At 41.4% G+C, this 21,673-nt stretch overlaps 1 protein-coding gene across 1 annotated transcript in view; it reads right to left on the bottom strand.

Moving 5' to 3' along the window:
* RRAGD (Ras related GTP binding D) overlaps positions 1–21,673 on the bottom strand; it is a 67,733-nt gene that overhangs the window by 40,625 nt on the left and 5,435 nt on the right. Inside the window, exons 2-4 of the mRNA XM_089691297.1 lie at positions 15,656–15,951; positions 10,201–10,400; positions 4,395–4,509 (exon numbers count right to left, since the gene is read on the bottom strand). Coding sequence (XP_089547423.1) covers positions 4,395–4,509; positions 10,201–10,400; positions 15,656–15,951 — 611 coding nt within the window. The remainder of the gene's footprint in view (positions 1–4,394; positions 4,510–10,200; positions 10,401–15,655; positions 15,952–21,673) is intronic.

The following is a 21,673-nucleotide window of genomic DNA, read 5'->3' as shown; positions in this document are numbered from 1 at the left end:
GAAGAAGAAGGATGAGAAGAAGAAGAAGGATGAGAAGAAGGAGAATGATGAGAAGAAGGAGAAGGATGATAAGAAGGAGAAGGAAGAGAAGAAGGAGAAGGAGAAGGATGAGAAGAAGGAGAAGGATGAGAAGAAGGAGAAGGATGAGAAGAAGGAGAAGGATGAGAAGGAGAAGGAGAAGGATGAGAAGGAGAAGGATGAGAAGAAGGAGAAGGAGAAGGATGAGAAGAAGGAGAAGGAGAAGGATGAGAAGAAGGAGAAGGATGAGAAGAAGGATGAGCAGAAGGAGAAGGATGAGAAGAAGGAGAAGGATGAGAAGAAGGAGAAGGATGAGAAGAAGGATGAGAAGAAGGATGAGAAGAAGGAGAAGGATGAGAAGAAGGACAGTTCTGTGACAGTTTCTGTCTATTTCTGACAGTTCTGGGACATTCACTCCATACAGCGGTTTCAACCGCTGTATGGAGGGAATGTCATAGAACTGTCAGAAATAGACTATTAATGACAGTTCTGGGACTGTCCTTCCATGCAGCGGTTGAAACATTGTATGTATTTGTTTCCATAAATGGATCCATTTATGGAAACAAATACATACAATGTTTCAACCGCTGCATGGAAGGACAGTCCCAGAACTGTCATTAATAGTCTATTTCTGACAGTTCCATGACATTCCCTCCATACAGCGGTTAAAACAGCTGTATGCAGTGAATGTCCCAGAACTGTCATAAATAGTCTATTTCTGATAGATCTGGGACATTCACTCCATACAGCTGTTTTAACCGCTGTATGGAGGGAATGTCATGGAACTGTCAGAAATAGACTATTAATGACAGTTCTGGGACTGTCCTTCCATGCAGCGGTTGAAACATTGTATGTATTTGTTTCCATAAATGGATCCATTTATGGAAACAAATACATACAATGTTTCAACCGCTGCATGGAAGGACAGTCCCAGAACTGTCATTAATAGTCTATTTCTGACAGTTCCATGACATTCCCTCCATACAGCGGTTAAAACAGCTGTATGCAGTGAATGTCCCAGAACTGTCATAAATAGTCTATTTCTGATAGATCTGGGACATTCACTCCATACAGCTGTTTTAACCGCTGTATGGAGGGAATGTCATGGAACTGTCAGAAATAGACTATTAATGACAGTTCTGGGACTGTCCTTCCATGCAGCGGTTGAAACATTGTATGTATTTGTTTCCATAAATGGATCCATTTATGGAAACAAATACATACAATGTTTCAACCGCTGCATTGAAGGACAGTCCCAGAACTGTCATTAATAGTCTATTTCTGACAGTTCCATGACATTCCCTCCATACAGCGGTTAAAACAGCTGTATGCAGTGAATGTCCCAGAACTGTCATAAATAGTCTATTTCTGATAGATCTGGGACATTCACTCCATACAGCTGTTTTAACCGCTGTATGGAGGGAATGTCATGGAACTGTCAGAAATAGACTATTAATGACAGTTGTGGGACTGTCCTTCCATACAGCGGTTGAAACATTGTATGTATTTGTTTCCATAAATGGATCCATTTATGGAAACAAATACATACAATGTTTCAACCGCTGCATTGAAGGACAGTCCCAGAACTGTCATTAATAGTCTATTTCTGACAGTTCCATGACATTCCCTCCATACAGCGGTTAAAACAGCTGTATGCAGTGAATGTCCCAGAACTGTCATAAATAGTCTATTTCTGATAGATCTGGGACATTCACTGCATACAGCTGTTTTAACCGCTGTATGGAGGGAATGTCATGGAACTGTCAGAAATAGACTATTAATGACAGTTCTGGGACTGTCCTTCCATGCAGCGGTTGAAACATTGTATGTATTTGTTTCCATAAATGGATCCATTTATGGAAACAAATACATACAATGTTTCAACCGCTGCATTGAAGGACAGTCCCACAACTGTCATTAATAGTCTATTTCTGACAGTTCCATGACATTCCCTCCATACAGCGGTTAAAACAGCTGTATGCAGTGAATGTCCCAGAACTGTCATAAATAGTCTATTTCTGATAGATCTGGGACATTCACTCCATACAGCTGTTTTAACCGCTGTATGGAGGGAATGTCATGGAACTGTCAGAAATAGACTATTAATGACAGTTCTGGGACTGTCCTTCCATGCAGCGGTTGAAACATTGTATGTATTTGTTTCCATAAATGGATCCATTTATGGAAACAAATACATACAATGTTTCAACCGCTGCATTGAAGGACAGTCCCAGAACTGTCATTAATAGTCTATTTCTGACAGTTCCATGACATTCCCTCCATACAGCGGTTAAAACAGCTGTATGCAGTGAATGTCCCAGAACTGTCATAAATAGTCTATTTCTGATAGATCTGGGACATTCACTCCATACAGCTGTTTTAACCGCTGTATGGAGGGAATGTCATGGAACTGTCAGAAATAGACTATTAATGACAGTTGTGGGACTGTCCTTCCATACAGCGGTTGAAACATTGTATGTATTTGTTTCCATAAATGGATCCATTTATGGAAACAAATACATACAATGTTTCAACCGCTGCATGGAAGGACAGTCCCAGAACTGTCATTAATAGTCTATTTCTGACAGTTCCATGACATTCCCTCCATACAGCGGTTAAAACAGCTGTATGCAGTGAATGTCCCAGAACTGTCATAAATAGTCTATTTCTGATAGATCTGGGACATTCACTCCATACAGCTGTTTTAACCGCTGTATGGAGGGAATGTCATGGAACTGTCAGAAATAGACTATTAATGACAGTTCTGGGACTGTCCTTCCATGCAGCGGTTGAAACATTGTATGTATTTGTTTCCATAAATGGATCCATTTATGGAAACAAATACATACAATGTTTCAACCGCTGCATTGAAGGACAGTCCCAGAACTGTCATTAATAGTCTATTTCTGACAGTTCCATGACATTCCCTCCATACAGCGGTTAAAACAGCTGTATGCAGTGAATGTCCCAGAACTGTCATAAATAGTCTATTTCTGACAGTTCTGGGACATTCACTCCATACAGCGGTTTCCGGCAAAAAGTGTATGTGCAGAGTTCCTCTATTCTGCAGATACACTTAGAGGAGCTCTGCAGATACACTTAGAGGAGCTCTGCACATACACTTTTTTCCGGTTTGGAATTATTCTTATTTTCATCCTACTTCTTCTTCTTCTTCTTCATCCTCATCCTCATCCTCTTCTTCTTCTGAGGATGAGGATGAAGAAGAAGAAGAAGAAGAAGAAGAAGAAGTAGGATGAAAATAAGATTAATTCCAAGCCGGCAAAAAGTGTATGTGCAGAGCTCCTCTAAGTGTATCTGCAGAGCTCCTCTAAGTGTATCTGCAGAATAGAGGAACTCTGCACATACACTTTTTGCCGGCTTGGAATTATTCTTCTTTTCATCCTACTTCTTCTTCTTCTTCTTCTTCATCCTCATCCTCAGAAGAAGAGGATGAGGATGAGGATGAGGATGAGGAAGAAGAAGAAGAATGAAAAGAAGAATAATTCCAAGCCGGCAAAAAGTGTATGTGCAGAGTTCCTCTATTTCTGACAGTTCTCTCACAGCTTCTTCACATGTACAGCGGTTGAAATATCTGTATCCTAAATGGAAACTAATAGATACAAATTGTATCTATTAGTTTCCATTTAGGATACAGATGTTTCAACCGCTATACATGTGAAGAAGCTGTGAGAGAACTGTCAGAAATAGAGGAACTCTGCACATACACTTTTTGCCGGCTTGGAATTATTCTTCTTTTCATCCTACTTCTTCTTCTTCTTCTTCTTCTTCTTCTTCTTCTTCATCCTCATCCTCATCCTCTTCTTCTGAGGATGAAGAAGAAGAAGAAGTAGGATGAAAAGAAGAATAATTCCAAGCCGGCAAAAAGTGTATGTGCAGAGTTCCTCTATTTCTGACAGTTCTCTCACAACTTCTTCACATGTACAGTGGTTGAAACATCTGTATCCTAAATGTAAACTAATAGATACAATGTTTCAACCGCTAAACATGTGTTCCTTCTGTCAGAGAACTGTCAGAAATAGCGGAGCTCACTGCAGGGACACTTTTGCCGGCTGATCGGGAAATGTTCGATTCGCGCACCCGAAGTAGGCAAAATTTCGGTTTCGACACGAATCGAATATTTCCTGAAATTCGACTCGAATTCCGGTTCGCCTAGTTCGATTCGCTCATCTCTAGTAATAATGCAAAATGTGTACTTACTGAAATACAATGGTAAGTGACATGAAAGTTTGCCTTACAGCATGTAGCCTGCTGATCTTTTAAAATGCATGAAAATTTAGCAAAAACAGAATATTTAAACACTAACTTTAATAACATAAAAACTATTTTCTACTTTTAGTATATGAAAATTGACTTACAGATATAAAAATGTTCAACAGGTTCTCTAAAGTTGGAAGCTGTGGGATCAGTTTTTGAACAACTTTGCTGAAAGCTTCAAAGATCGAATGGTCATAAATACTAGTAAGATAAAAGCTGCAAAAAAAAACAACAGTATTAATATAAAAAATGAAGTACGGTAATGTAAAATGTGTGATTTTTTTTTCACTGTAAGAAATAAAACAATACTTTCAGAGCTGGGACACAAAGCAACAATGTCAAAGTACATCCCCTACTCCCAAGCTAAAGCAGAAGGTGAAAGGACATCCACTGTCCGCCAGTTCTCCAAACTTTTCAGAACAAGGACCACATCGTATTTTACAAATTTACGCAGGCTGAAAAATATTAGTTTTATAATTGAACCAATCAAATTTAGTTTCATATTTTATTTGGTGTTTTACATTCAATAATCCAGCACACTGTATTCAGGATCCAGGAGTACATTCAGTCAAGGGCATGTAATCATGGAAAACAAACAAAACATCATTGGTTGGATAAAGAAACCACTGGACAGGGTAAAACCACTAACAGAGTTATTAGTGCCGGTTCACATATATGCGGATTGGATGCGGTTTGAACCTCATACAATCTGCATGACATGTGAAATAACATTGTTTCCTACGGTGCCTGTTCACATACTGTACGTCTGGTTCACTGGCAGTGCAGATTCAGTACGTATTGAAAAAGAGTCATGTCCGATTTCAGAGCAGTGCGGTCTGGTTCAGGTGCAAATGACAGGCCATTGACTTCTATGGGAACCTGACCTGAAGTCTACCTGACCTGAACCGCTGAACAACTACTGTGTAAATTAGCTGTCAAACCTGAGCTTCAATCTGCACCGCACATGTGTGAATCAGCACTTAAGTCTACAACTTTAGAAAGTCTGTGATTGCCCTGATAGTTATCACAACCGCCAACCATTATTAAACAAAAGAACCACCAGAGGGAAAACTGTGGCAACATTACATTCTGGTAGGACAGGAAAAAGTATGTAGCTAGAGTGAACATATATAAAAAATAAACATGGAGAAGAAATAAAAACGGGGGAGTGAAGAGGAGAGGGAGGATGCAGACTATCATCATCACTGCTCAAGAAGCTGGCATGGCCAATGATCAGGGGAGCATAACACTGACCCTAGGTTCACACCTAAGTATTTTACACAGCGTTTTGCAGAAACGCAGTACAGTCCACTTAACATGATTTCCTATGGGACATGTTCACATCTCCACGTTTTCACCCGGTGCGTTTTTGTAAAGGGTCAGGGACTTTTTTGAACACAAAAAGTTGCATTTTTGGTTCTATGGACTTCAATGGAAAGGCTACAGAAAAGCATGTAGTGCATTTTTGCTGCGTTTTTCCCGCATTTTTTGATGCGTTTTGTATTTTGCGCTTTAAATCTGCCTAGCAACAAGAAAAAAAACGCAAACTGCATCAAAAACGCAGGAAAAACACAGGTGAAAATGCTAAATGCAATGCAGAAACGGGTCAAACGCAACCTGCATAGGTGTGAACCAAGCATGAGAGAGTATTTTTGGTCCTTTGGTGTCATATGGAGGATACCTTTTTTTCTGTCCCGCCAAACAAAAACCCTGTAGCAGAGTAACAATAAGTACTCATCAGTTCACATACATTCTCTGGAAAGGCACGTTTGGCACATTAGCTTTATAACCTGTGGTAGTCTTTCAGTGTATCAAGGATACCATGTTTTATGGAACGCCTGTACTCTGTCTTGTGATATGAATCAAAATTCAATTTTACTTTTTTGTAATTAGGTTAATATGATTTAGAACAACTTAAAAAAAAAATTCAATAAAGAAAGCAAAAGTAACTCCAAACAAACTTGAGGGCATCAGAGTTTCCTTCACAATAGGGTGCCATTAAAGTGCACCTTACATCAGAGTGCCCCTAACATCAGAAACCCTCTTTACATCGGAGTCTCCCTTACATCAGAGTCCCCATCAAAGTACAACAAAGGGTAGGATAAAGTCAGTGGGCTGAATTTGGCTTGTGGACCACAGTTTGGAGACTGCTGGTCTATAGAAAACACATCCCTAGCTGTGACATGCGTGCACCTCTACACATACAGTGGCCAGGTCAGTGCAAGGTACAGAAATGAGAGCAAGCATTGTAAAGGTAATATATGACATTACAGGATGCTTGCTGTGGAGTGGTAGTATACTCTACTTTCTCACAACATGTGAAAGATTTAAAGAAGTATTGAAGGAGTTAAAGTGTAAGTTACTTATTTGTTTTACTTAGTGCCAGGGATGGTACTTACATATGAGAATAGTCCCTTGTGCTGATGACTGGTATGCTTGTTGAAACCTTCTGTTCTCTGCCCTCCCAGATACCCCCACAATTGTAATCTTCCAGTGCTGCAGGGGTGAGTGCAAGCCACTGGACCTGACACAGGCACTCGTCAAAAATGCCAATTATTTTCACCATTTCCATCCCTGCTCCATTCATAGAAGCTTTACTATCAGTTCCCATGATGAAAAGTGCTCTATGAATGAAGGAGGCAGACCTTTCCTTTGCACGTCCATTCATAGAGCGCTTTTCATTATGGGAAGCTGTACAACTTTTATGAATGGAACAGCGGGGTGGTAAGGGCAAGCAAAGTCAGCACTTTTTATGAGTACCTGTGACAGGTATTAACCCCAGAGCATCATAAGATCTCAGCTTCAGATGCATGGAAGAAAGGGGGGGTGGGTACAGTGGAATGAAGGTTTAAAAAGGGGCATATCTAAAAGCAGCAATGTAACATGCACCAGAAATCTACTACAGGTGAATCATCCTGGTGCAAGGGTTTTGACGTACATGAAAGGAAAAATCTTCTGCAACTGCATTATAAAGATTCCGCCTGGCAGTACTAGGGTCGTTGGTTCGAATCCCAACCAAGGCACCACGTGCCTGGAGTTTGCATGTTCTCCCTGTGCCTGTGTGGGTTTCCTCCGGGTACTCCGGTTTCCTCCCACACTCCAAAGACATGTTGGTAGGTTAATTAGATCCTGTCTAACCTAGCCCTAGTATGTGTATGTATGAATGTAAGTTAAGGATTTTACATTGTACACCCCTTGAGGGTTAGGGACTGATATGAATGTACAATATATAGGTAAAGCGCTGCGTAAATTGATGACGCTATATAAGTACCTGTAATAAATAAATAAAGAGCCCATAAATTTCTGCTTAAGCAACTGAGCTCCAGAGCCACTACCAGTTTCCAGCTATAAGCCTATTAAATCACTTTGTGAATACATATAAGAAAGAAGTGTTGGCATATTTACTGAGGGAGATGAAAGCAAAAAAAATGACATAATTACTCTGCAAAAATGTAAAAACAAAAAAAAGACTTCTAAATATTCAAATCAATTCATTTCATTTTGAAAAAGAATTATCAAACTAAAAAGTCTAAGGAAAGCAAGAGAGGAAAGATTTAATTAGTGCTAATTACATGGAACAGTCAGTTAAAAAAAGGTTAAATAGGAAAATATTTTTTTAAGTAAAAGTAAACTCATTAAAATCTGATTTCATGCTGGGTTTGCATCTCCGTTCTGCAGCACAGGTGCGTTGTCTAAGTAAGTTGGGGTGCCAGACGTAACAACAGCCCTGAAGACAGAGTGAGCATCTGTCATACTGATAGCATAGCTCCATTGATAACACAGCTACAGCCCCACTCTCTCAGTGTAATCTGCAGTTAATATAAGAACGTAGTCCTTCACAGTGCAGGAGTCAGCAGGGATGGAGATGCAGAGGAGGCTTCTGACTCAGGTATGTCTTTCTAGAACAGGGCCCGTGGCAGGTACCTCTTCTGCCTCTGCCGGTCCCAGCACTGCATGCTTGTTTACAGTATATCTGTATATAATCTACAAGTCTAAAATCTGATCATAGACATGCCAGCAAATGTTATTTAGGAGTCAGAATTTTGATTGTTAGTAAATTACAGCGTAGGTTTGTACTGGCACAAAATATTATCAGTGTTAAATTAAATATTGGCTTGCCATAAGTAGGATTGTGATTTTTTAAATGTTTTGTCTAGGGACAAATCTAGAGCAAGTTGGAAGGTTGAGCGTAATATGGTAGCCTGAGGTCTTACAGTTCAGGGTTAGGGTAAACGTCTCATGACTGGTATTGATTATGATTGATTGCTGCTATGCCAAATCTGTTGCCAAATACACAATGTTAATAAAAATGTACAAATGTCAAATTTATTTTTGCAACAACTTTGAGGCAATTTTCAGTAACCCTAAACGAAATAAAAGCCTACACACCTAATTATGAATTTCTTTTCTTTATCAACCTGCATGTGATACATACACAATTATACTGTAGGTGAATTACTGACTTTTAACTCTTTCTTGTTGTTGAATTTATGATCAGCATTCAAAGCCAGATTTTTGTAGCAAAGTATACACTCATGGGCCACTTTATTAGGTACACCTTGCTAGTGCCAAGAAAATATCCCCCTCACCATTACACCACCACCAGACTGAACTGTTGATAGAAGGCAGGAGGTATCCATGCTTTCATGTTGTTTACACCAATTTCTGGCCCTATCATCTGAGTGCCACTGTCAGGGCTCTGGGTATGACCAGAGGTGTGTGGACTGACACAGGGAAACGCAGGCTTCAGGTATAGTGTAAATAAGACAATTTGTTAAGACTAAACAACACAAACGCAGTGCAAGGTAAACATAACACAGTGCAAATAACCCACACCCAACAGATAACCATATATACAAATCAAACGTAGTCGGGCAGGCCGGGTCGGTAGCAAACGGGCAAACAGGGTACCAGGAGCGAGCGGAAGAGTGGTCAGGAATAGCCTAGGTCAGGACAGGCGGAGTTCGTTCAGAGTCAGGATCAAAGCAGAGTCAGGATCAGGCAGGAAGCTGACAGGGTACAGGGGCTCATGGGAAACATACACCAAGGCACTGACTGCAGGTCTGACCATTCCTTAAATACACCTCCTGCAATCAGCCTCAGGTGATGGCTGATTGCAGGAGTGAGCTTCTGGTTGCTGAGAGCACCCGCTGGCCAGCCCTGGTACTGCAGCCCACACGGCAGATGAGTCCCACCACTAATGGTGAGTCCATTCCTGACAGTCGCAGCTGAAATTGAGACTCATCAGACCAGGCAAATTCTTTACAATCTTTTATTGTACAGTTTTGGTGAGCCTGTGTGAATTGTAGCCTCCATTTTACTATTCTTAGCTGACAGGAGTGGTACCCAGTGTGGTCTTCTGCTACTGTAGTCCATCTGCTTCAAGGTTGGATGTGTTGTGCATTCAGAGATGGTATTCTGCATACCTTGTATCAAGTGGTTGTAACAAGTGGTTATTTGAGTTGCTGTTGCCTTTCTATCATCTCAAACCAGTCTTCCCATTCTCCTCTAACCTCTGACATCAACAAGGCATTTTAATCCACACAACCGCCACTCACTGGAGATTTTCTCTTTTTTGGACCATTCTCTGTAAGCCCTAGAGATGGTTGTGTGTGAAAATCCCAGTAGATCAGCAGTTTTTGAAATACTCAGACCAGCCCATCTGGTACCAACAACCATGCCACGTTTAAAGTCACTTTCTTCCCCATTCTGATGCTCAGTTTGAACTTCAACAAGTTGTCTTCACCACATCTAGATGCCTAAATGCATTGAGTTGCTGCCTTGTGATTGGCTGATTAGCAATTTCTGTTACCAAGCAATTGAAAAGGTGTACCTAATAAAGTGGCTGGTGAATGTATAATAAAAGTGTACTTTGCCATTATGTACCATACATTAAGAGTGCCTTACCTGAGATGGATTTTCTCCAGCCCAGCATCAGTAAGATCATCATTTGCTCTCTGGTGGATATCTCTTTGAGTCTCTATTTTGTGATCATCTGACAACCCATCAACTTTATGAATAAAAACCTCAAAGTTGATATCAGGGTTCACTTTGTAAGCACTAGTGACGGTGAGATGTAATCTAGCGAGAGCTTCCATATAATCATCCTGGGTATCATCATAAAACAGAAAAAAAGAGATTGTTACAGATGTTAACATGGCAGATATTTGCAAACGACAAAACAATTGTATACTGTTTTATCTCTGTTAACAAGGGGAGCTGTCTAAAGTATTAATAAATGGTTAGCACTTCCACCTGGCAGTACTAGGGTAGCTGGTTCGAATCCCAACCACAGCACCACCTGCCTGGGGTTTGCATGTTCTCCCTGTGCCTGCGTGGGTTTCCTCCCACACTTCAAAGACATGCTGGTAGGTTAATTGGCTCCTATCTAAATTGGCCCTAGTATGTGTATGTATGAATGTAGGTTAGGAACCTTAGATTGTACACCCCTTGAGGGTTAGGGACTGATGTGAATGTACAATATAATATGTAAAGCACTGCATAAATTGATGGCGCTATATAAGTACCTGTATTAATAATAATTTACACCTGAATCTAGCAGCAGTTGCAATTTACACTTCATCCACTGAAACAATAGGCAGGCAAGATGTAAAACTGATTTCCTCAGCTGTAGCCTTGTCCTCCCAAAACAAAGGAAACCTGTATCCTGAGAAATACCTAAACTGCCATTGCTAACGTCCTTCTGAAAATGCTATGTTCATGGCTGCTTCTGGTTTCAATACTTTCTGAGCATGCCTGGGAACGTTTTATAAAGAAGTCTCACTTCGATTCTTATTAATGTGTTTTGTTTCCAGGGAACAAAGTAGATGTAGTACTTTGTTCCATCTTTCTAGATGCTGTCTAAGGTAAACTGTGAGGTTGGACAGGACACCTCACCTCCATCCACAGCCGTCCAACAGTGCAGCTAGCAATGAGACAGCTGCCTTGGTAGCCTCTCTAAGCATTTGCCCTAGACAAGCATCTCGTGAGGAATGGAGGGGGAGTAGGGCTTGTCAGCCAAAATATTTCAGGCAAGCAGACAAAAGCTTGGAAATGGAGAAAAGTGCTGTTTGTCAAAGCAACAATCTATTTGCTAGCTGTGTTGTCAGATGGCTGTGGAGGGTTGAGGGGTGACCTGTTTATCTACTTGTAGACTGCCCCATGTACTGTGCAAAGCACAGAGCAAAAACAACCACATCTCTTAGTGAAAGCAGCACACATTACACATTCTTAGGCACACAGTTAACCCTTTGATTGCCCTTAGATGTTAACCCCTTCCCAGCCAGTGTCATTAGTATAGTGACAGAGTATAGTATTATCACTGCATTAGTGTCACTAGAGATGACAGAGTCAGTTAGTCAGTTCCCAGTTAGTAACCCAGTTAGTCTCAGATTGCCCGCCACACTATCACAGTCCCACTATACATCGCTGATCACTGCCATTACTAGTATAAATATATATTCCAGTATATATACCATTTTTACCACTACCCTCTTAGGGATTGCTGATGAATTTGGGTCCCCCTATAGTCCTGTACAGCCAGTCATTCAGCATTTTCCACACAATCTTTCATCTAGGTACAGAAACCAGTCCTTGAGCGTTGGTTTTGGTACTTATTGAGGGAATTACAACTTGGAAAGGGTAATTGGTGTATAAGATGCCTAAGGGAACCAAAATCTGAGGACAACTTCCTGAACTATTCACAGCTCCTTTGCTCTGACACAGTCTCTGTTGGAGTGCTAGCCAGCAGATTCTAGTTGTATCACCCCAGACCTTAGATGAACTACTCTTCACGCCGCAATTTGGAGACTTTCTTCCTGAGCAGGGGATCTGGCTCCTGTTCCTTTAAATAAGGTGAACAGTCACTAGTAGGGGGCTAATCTGGTTTCCCGCCAGAGTGCTCCTTCCCCTATCTGCCCAGGGGGTGCAGGTGTACTCACTCAGATCCTCTCCTGTAACACTTGCGGGTTGGCTGCTGCTACCAGTCCTATCAACTGGGCTGCTCCATCCCTGCCATACAGGTGGTCCTCTCTCAGGGGACCAGTGAGTCTCAAGATTTCTTCCTCTCCAGCTCCGGGCTTGCAGGCAGGCCCCATCTCACTAGGCCTCCTTGCAACCCTCCTCCTTCAGCCTCACATCCTCCTCAGTCTCCACACTCCTCACACACCCTCTCCCTGCCACTGAGCAGGCCCTTACACTTTTAAGAGAGTCCAAGCCCCTTGCAAGCCTTCTGTTAGGGATTGGCTAAGGTCCCTCAAGAGTGCAGCTAGCTACTTCTCAGATCCATCCACTGCCTCCAAGGACTTCCTCTGAAAGCCTCAGAGCTGGGGGAAATTCTAGAGGGGCCGGTCTGCAGAGTCTCTCAGCCCTGACCACAATTTGACCCTCTGGCTATCACACCTGAGCTGCTAACCAACACCTGACTAACCTTTAGGGTCTAGCTCCCCCTAGATGCACTAAGAGGGTGCTACACACTGTTTGCAGACGCTATAGCTTTCACACAAACCAATCAATATACACTTATTGGGAATTATTTTTTTTAATCAGACATGTAGCAAAATACATTTTGGCCTAAATGTATGAAATTAGATTTTTATTTTTATTTTTATTGGATATGCTTTATAACAGAAAGTAAAAAATATTTTTTTTTTCAGAGATTTCGGTCTTTTTTTGTTTATATAATAAGAAATAAAAAACCCAATGATGGTCAAATACCACCAAAAGAAAGCTCTATTGGTGTAAAAAAATTATATACATTTAATTTGCATACAGTGTTGCATGGCTGGGCAATTTCAAGTTAAAGTAGCGCACTGCTGAATTGAAAAAGAATGCCCTAGTCATGAAGGGGGTAAAACCTCTCAGCTAGCTTTAGACAGCACCTAAGAAGATGGGACAAACTACCACATGTACTTTTTTTCCCTGGCAAACAAACCACAGTAATACAAATGATCCTTAGACTTTCACGTATAGACATAGGCCTAGTGTACCTAATGATACGTACATCGGTACCTGGTTAATGTTACTACTTTGATGTTATTGATTTACTTATGAACAGTGGGAAATCTCTTAACCCCTCTTGAATTTGAGCACCACATATGTTTAAAGCCTACATGGTAACTGGTAGTAAAGTTGTTCATTTACTAGCAGTCTAGTGTCTGTGTATAGAACTGAACAAAAAGGATCTCTTCAAAGCTTAAATTAGCAAACAGCCTAAATTATTCATTGGTAGAAAAGAATGAACAAGATATACACAAGAGTGTGTTAATTAGAGGGGGTCTAGATGTTTATCCACACTAAGGCTCATTTTCAAATTGGTTGAATCCCAACCAGGACACTACCTGCACACAGTTTGCATTTTCTTCCTGTGCCTGTGTGGGTTTCCTGTGGGTTCAATTGAAGGTTAGGGACTGATGTGAATGTACAATATATGTAAAGTGCTGTGTAAATTGACTGTCCTAAATAAGTACCTGGAATGAATAAATAAAGCTGGCCATAGACAGTTTTTTTTTACCATTTAGCCAGCAGTCTGAATGAAAAAAAAAAAGAAAAGATCCCCCTCCAGGACATTGTATTCTGACAGCAGGACTCTCTGCTGTCGAAATACATTGATCAGCAGCTGCAGTCAGTTAGGTACAATCACTAATTGGCAAAGGTTTTCCAACTTTTCCATTCCATGGAGGTCAGCCACACACTGGGGTTGATTTACTAAAGGCAATTGGACTTTGCACTCTGCAAGTGCAGTTGCTCCAGGGCTAAGTAAGTGTGCAGAAGCTCTCCTGGCTTCCATCATCCAATCATGTGCAAGCAAAAATGCTGTTTTTTTAAATTTTCCTTGTATGTGATTGGGTATTCTTGGCAAAGGGAAGCTTTACCTCACTTACTCACTTACTACTAGTACAATTGCACTTTGCAAAGTGCACAGTCTAATTGCCTTTAGTAAATCAACCCCACTGTATACCTTTTCTTATACAGATTTGCTGCAGCATTCATGTACTCTGAGAAGAGGTGGGGATGTTTTCACTAAAAAGGTCATGTGGCACTGGGCAAGGCTGCACAGTAAATATCCCTTGAATAGGTATTAAGTATTATTAGTTATTTAAAATAGCAGGCTGCACTGAGGACTGGTTAAGCATTGTACAAGTTTACTAAAAGTTAAAGCAGAACCAAAGTCCTGCTTTTAAAAAATGTGAGCAGACAGGCTCTTTATTGCAGAAGAGACTTTGCGTGTAATTAAAATAAAAGAAACCTACCTGCCTATTTACAATTTTCTTTGGAATGTACACTGAGCTGCACAGGACCAGCTCAGATTACATTCCCGTAAAGCTGATGTGTGCCAGAATGGCGGCAATCCTGTATGGGTCCCAGACTGCATAAGTTCAACAGGGGGGGCCCAGGGCAGCAGGAGTGGACACAATTACTTGAACTAACCCCGCTCTGGCCCACCCTGTGTTTACAATGCTGCAGTTTATGATTGAACAGGGGAGCCTCTGTATAGAGCACTTCCTGTTCATTCACTCTGCAGCTAGCGCTACAAAGAAAGGATTGGGGAATCCGTGTCCTCAATCTCTTTCTCTGCCTCAAAAGTGAGATGTTGGGTGTCTGTTTGGACCTCTAATATCTCACCAACCCCCACAGTCCTGTTAAAAAAATGTAAAGAATAAAAAAATAATACAATTGTAAAATATATAAAAAAACATAAGGGTTCATTCTCACAGGTATACTGATTGCATGAATGAGTGGCATGTTCATGTGGTTGGAACCACCTGTTAGGCCTGGTTCACTGTTCCTGTCAGCTAGGTTGTAGGGATCCCATGATTTCTAACAGCAGCCCTGGATGTCAGTCATTACACCTATAAAAGTTGGAAGTAGCAGGTGTGGGGGGTATTGAGAAATTTCTTTATCTTCTCCTCCTCGTTTAATCTCTCTGTCCCCTTTCTTTCCCTTTTTCTTTCCCCTTCTTGGGTCTTTCTTGGGGGAGAGGGGGTCCTGCTCTTGGTCAGTTGGTGTTACTTGAGTTGTATTTTTTTTTCTTTTCTTTCCTTTTCCTCCTATGTTTAGTTATATATTATATTCCTCCTCTCCACTCCTAGAACATGGGGCACACCTCCTACTACAGTTTTAATTCTGCCATGTTGTGTTCACCTGACAGTTTTGGTCCACTTGTGCTCTGGTGGTGCAATGCTTTATTATTATGCCTCTTTTCTACGTAACAATTGTGAGCATTTTGATCTCTCTTATTTCTCTCGTTATCATTGTTCAACATACTTTTCTTTTGAAAATTTAAACAAAATCTGTAAAAATGTATTGAACAGAAAAACAGTGATACTCCACAGTTAATAGCATCTGAAGGTCAAAACTTTACCTGTGAATCAATGACAAATATTAGTGCTCCGGTTCCTCTAAATATCATTTCATAGTCAAATGTGGGATCGAAGAAATCAATTTGCCCTGGGAAGTCCCATATCTGGAAATTCACAAATGAACTATTTGAGACGTCCTCCCTGCAGATCTTGTTTGTACTCTCTAAAAAAAGAGTCTCATTAGGAGACATTTTATGAAAAACCACTTTTTGGATTGAAGATTTGCCACTTCTCCGTAATCCCATTAGTAGGATTCTTGGCTTCACTTCTGTGCTGAAGGGATCTGTGAAATCTAAGACTGAGAAAAAAAGGATATATTAGTTAATATCCACATTTATGTACCATCAACTTACGCAGGTTTTTACATAAGTACAAGTAGACACAAACAAGTTTGCACCTCAGCCCTGTTTGCATTTCACATAGTGGGAATCTATGTTCCCACACACAATTTTTTCTTGTGTGATTTACACACACGTCTGCATGTGTTGCGCATAGTGCAGCCGATTCACTTGAATAGACTTCCCTATGCATGTTTGCCAACCCAAGAAGCTCAAGTACCAAATTTTGGCACTGAGCCAGGCATTTTGAGGTGTTTTTGTGCAACAAAGGCACATATTTGCCAGCACACCATGGCATACCTGACAAATGGGTACTGGCCCAGGGGTGGACTGACAACTCATGGGGCCCCCGGGCAATAGGGGATCATGGGGCCCCTGTGTCCTTGCCCAAACTCAAAAAAGCCTATGAAAAAGGTACCAGGGGCATCTCATGGGGCCCCCTACTGACCCCGGGCCCTCGGGCAATGTCCGAGTTTCCAAATGGTCAGTCCGCCCCTGGGTACTGCGTAGCTTTGAAACTTTGTCCTCTGTGATGAAATCATTCCTCAATTATGATTTTGGACGTTATATGCTGATTTGTGGTGTGATGGGGAATATGTGCATTTGATCTGCAATGTCCCCGGTTCCAACTGGCTGTTGCTTCAGCACCCATTACTCCTAAGCCTTATCCAGGAAAGTGTGCGATGGGAATTTTGACATTATTGTCACGCAACAGTTGCAGTAAAATTGCACCACATTTGGGGTACCATTAATTTTTGGCACCCAAAAGTGCATCATGCATTTTTCCACAATTGAACGTCATTTGGAAAATGATTTCAAATCGCTCAGATGTAAACAAGGTCTTAGTGTTTGGTAGGTGTTGGAGAATTATATCATTAGCGAAGGTGTCTTCTACAGATGAGTACTGTCCATAATACTTTTTTATTTGCACTAAGGCCTAATTTACACTTGAAGTTGGTGCAGTAATAAAAGATAGTTGAGCTGCATTTTTAAATCCCCCCCCCCCAACCACTCCCTTTAAGCAAAGGTAGCCATAATGGGATATACACATGCTGGAACCACATTACATTATCTCTGAGAGTTTGTTCTGACCAGTTAACTGTCCAAATAAAAAAATGTATCACTGACAGTAGTTGACTCTTGCTCTACGTGCACTAATGTGGCTAAATTCACATTAAGCATTGTGTCTCTCAGTAACTGGTGTGACAAGTTCAACAGTTTAAAGATAAATAGGAAGACCCTGCAATTGGTGGAAACTTCTAAAAGTAGAACATAAACAGGAACAGAATCAGTAAGTATGATGGGGAAATCTCACTGCTAGAATCACCAAGAGATGTCAGCAAGTGAATTTGTGCACTAGATTCAACCTATACCTGAAATGCCACTTATGGCTGAACTGACACTTTAAAGTGGTTTTAAAAGCAATTTTTTTCATTAAAATAAAAAAGAGGTTATACTTTCCAGCTCTGTGCAACAATATTGCGCAGAGCCAGTCCTTTACCTCTTCTTTGGCAGTCCCCTACCAGCACTCTTCCCTCCTTTTTACGAGTGGCCCCATAGCAAGCTGTGTGCTTTGGGGGCACCCATGTGGGTGCACTCCTGAGCTGGGCTGTGTGCGTCCATAGACACAAACAGTATGGCTTGACCACGCCCCCTGTTTCCTCCTTACAGAATTTGACTCACAACAGCAGCAGCCAATGGCTCTCCCACTGCTTTCAGTTTAGCCTGTGACAACAGGAAGAGAAGAAAGAAGAGCTACATCTGGGCACAGTGATGGATCAATAGCGGACTCAGGTAAGCATTTAGAGATTGTAGAGATTGGGGAGAAAATCATTAATGGGTGTTTTTTTACCTTACAGGAAATGCATTATGGTTAAAAAAAAAACCTAGACTTTAGAACCACTTTAACACTTCATTCTGAAAGCTTTTTCTCTGAGTGTTTGCTTTGCAGCATGTTGGCCCCAATGAGGGTTCAGTCTTATAATAGGGAACTGTAGTATGGCAGGGCAGTAACTCAAGTAGGTGCCCCAAGATATATAGAACAACAGTTATTGCTAAAAAGCAGCAACAACTGAACCGAAAGAAGTATCTTAAACATAGAGAAAAAAAGTTGAATATTATAACATAGGACCTTTAAACTTAGGGTGGTGGGGAATGACCCCCAACTGTAAGTAGTGAGGCAGACTGACATTTTCATCTTGGCGTATGGAAAGGCAGGAAATAGGTTGGGTGCCCTGTCACTTAAGTATTTTAACTTTTTGTTGCTAAACTCAAATCTAGGAAAGAGAGTTCTGTTGGCTGTGACTGGCCGTAAATAACTGTGGGAGCTATCGGCCTCCCATTGCTTTCAGTGGGGCTTCCTACCCACAGCTAATTGCAGGAAACATCTGGTGGGTATGTCACAGCTAATTGTTAATATCCCTCTTCCTACATGCAAATAGTCACTTTTCATCACTCTGCTGTGCAAATTCTCACTTTTTTAACTGCCAAGATAAAAGACAAACCTGTGCAAGCTCTCAGTTGCTGCAGGCTGAGGCCACATTCAGATTAGGACTAATCAGGGTATCCCTGAGGAAGTCACGTGATAATGTGACGCAACGCGTCAGTAGGCGAGGAGGTATTTCCGGGTGCACGGTGATGTCACTTCCGGCGTGGGGGTCATAATGGAACACCTTTGGATACCCATGAGGTGATACGGGGCTGTGCACAAGAAGGATTTACATGTGAATGGGCAATCTATATTATATATGTTTAAATAACAACAGATTACACTATGGAAGCTTTTTTTGTCTATCTATGATCCGGGGAGTGTGTTACTGCACTGTATGGAGGCTTGGAATGAGGAGCGTTCATTTCCTTGAGGGGAACCTGTGAGGAATCTGCCCTTATCAGGATTGGTGTTATCCTTTGAGCGAGCTGACCCTGTGGGGTCGAGATAATGAGGTGAGGGGCCACTCAGGTCACTGGAGGTTTGATCTCGGATTATACACAGTCACTTGCATGACAGTTGAATTGGAGCACTTTCATCGGATTATATATAGTGTATATATATGCACTGTGTGTGGACTGTTTTTGAGGTTTATATTAATTTTGTGAGAGTCACTGTTGCATTTTTGTGTGAGTCACTATTGGATTATTTACCACTTGCACTTGTTATATTCCCTTAGTGGGAAGTCACGTGTTGCACAATTTGTGTGTTATCCCCTTTTTTGTGTGTTTTTAAGGGGATTGAGTGTGTCACTATATTGTTTATGATTTAATATTTTTTATTGTATATTTATTTAGCGCTACACTTTTTGTATTAATTAGTCACTTCACCTAATAGGTATAAGGTTAGTGTCAGCAGCTTTTAGGGTTAGGGCCCCATTTTAAGCGCAGAAGGATATTTCTTTAGTTATAATTTTGTATGCTGTATGCTCTTTGTATGTAGTGCACACAAAACACACATAATCTCAGACTTACCATTAACTGTAAAAGAGAAGACTATTGAATTAAAGTGGTTGTAAAGGCTCAAGGTTTTTTTTTACCTTCTTGCATATTATGCATGAAGGTAAATCACCTTCTCTGTGCAGCATCACCGCCTCCCCCCAATGATCACCTAAGCCCCCTCTCGATCCAGCGATGCACACTGGAGTCTCGACTATCACGGGACTCCCTCTTCTCATTGGCTGAGACAGAAGCAGGAGCCATTGGCTCCCACTGCTGTCAATCACAGTCAGTGAGCCAATGAGAAGAGAGAGGAGGTGGAGCCGTACTGCAACTCCGTGTGTGAATGGACGCACGGAGCAGTGGGTACCCTCATAGCAAGTCGCTTGTCGGGGAGGCACCCAACAGGAGGTAGGGGCCAGAAGCGCCAGCGGGGGACCTGAGAAAATGAGGATTCGGGCTGCTCTGTGAAAAAACCACTGCAAACAGTAGGTAAGTATAGACATTTTTGGTATTTTTTCTTACAAAAAATAAGCCTTTAGAATCACTTTAATAAATACCAAAAATATTCAGCATCTAAATTGAATACCCTTATGTTTCTGGTATTAGTGGGGATACCTGATATCTGTTGCATAATAGCATGTCTGTGTGTCCCAACTGTGTCTTTTCATAGGTATCTGTCTATGTATGTGTGGTGGGGATGGGGGTTTGTTATTTTTTTTTTTATATTTAATTCATTGTTTATTTTTTAAAATCTATTCATTTTTATTATAGTTTTTCATACTAACATGCTCCTTTGCCCCCTATGTGCCCGTGTAAATATAATGATAATTGCTCTTGATGGAGAAATCTGGAGTCTTCTGGATCTCTGATGTTTCCAGCCAATGCAAATCATTAACCGAGAGCATATACTAACTATAATTGTTTTTTAAAATACTCCCTTCCCCCTCCTCCTACCTGTCCTGCATACCCTGTATAAAAGAAAGATCTGTATACTTCCTTTTTATTATCTGGTCCGGTCACATAATCCACAAGCTCCGGCTCCCGTGTGTAAGGGAGCTTTTGACAACGGCTATAAATTCCTGGAGCCATGATGTCACCCATAGGCTCCCTTTGCTTCTGCATTGTTACCACCCCCTCCTCCCCCCTGCAGCAGCTGTTCACTGACACATGTTGGCTGATCATGTGATCGCACCTGAGCAGATTAAACAAAGGTAAATACATAGATTTTTTATTTCCAGGATAGGTAGGAGGAGTAGGCAGGTTTTAGTCTTATTTCCACTTTATCCTGTTTCTGCATATATGCGGCCTCTCTAAGGGTGGGCTTTTATGCTGAGACACCGCATATATGCATCCCAATGTAAATATTTTCTGTGTTGAGAGCAAAATACCCTGTGTACTCCCAGCCCTACTTGTGATTGTTAGCGTTCCAATCATGTGACTGCTTTGACTGCCAATCACATGGTTGGACTGCCCACCTCCGCCTCACAGCATTTAGAACCTCTTAAAGGGCTGGGAGACAATGGCAGAAAAGGGTTAAAGCTGAGCTCCACCCAAATAGGGAAGTTACGCTTTAGGACTTCATCCCCCACTCCCCATTAAGGATTGGCACCTTTGGGGAGGGGGGGGAGCAGGTACCCAAATTTGAAAGGGACCCGCTCCCCTTTTCCGCTGCTATCGCCTGGGCGATCGGAAGTGGAAGTTGTTCTCCTACCCTCCCTCCCCGTAGTCTTCTGGGAAACATGACAGGTCCCAGAAGACTACGGGGCCATTCACAAAGCACAACGCTTCCTGCGCATGCGCAGTGGGCACCCAGTTGTGAAGCCGCAAGCTGTCACAGCCAGGTGCCCCCACTGAAGATGCCGGCACCGGGGAGAGAAGACGGCTGGTGAAACCAGCTGTGGTTAAGACACCGCTGGACCGAGGGACAGGTAAGTGTTTGTATTTTAAAAGTCAGCAGCTACAGTTTTTGTAGCTGCTGACTTTTAAATTTTTTTTATTTCAGGTGGAACTCCACTTTAAAGTGTATTTCCAATTTTGCTGTCATATTTGAGAAAACCCTACTATATGATAAAAACATTTTGCCATCACAGTACAGACAGGGTTAATTACGGAAAAGCCCCCTTCATAAACAAAGAGAACTTTTTCAGTGCTGAATTTTCTGAAAAAGAGCATCTTATTTAAAGTCATGATATGTGAATGGAAGTATGTAAAAATATAAAGGAGGTTTTATCCCAATTTGGCTGCAAAAGTGGA

This window comes from Staurois parvus, unplaced genomic scaffold (assembly GCF_062004578.1).
Source record: "Staurois parvus isolate SC_StPar_1 unplaced genomic scaffold, SC_StPar_1.0 ptg000561l, whole genome shotgun sequence".
NCBI lineage: Eukaryota > Metazoa > Chordata > Amphibia > Anura > Ranidae > Staurois > Staurois parvus.
The sequence above is the reverse complement of the archived record's forward strand: the minus strand, read 5'-3'. Positions and strand labels throughout refer to the sequence as shown.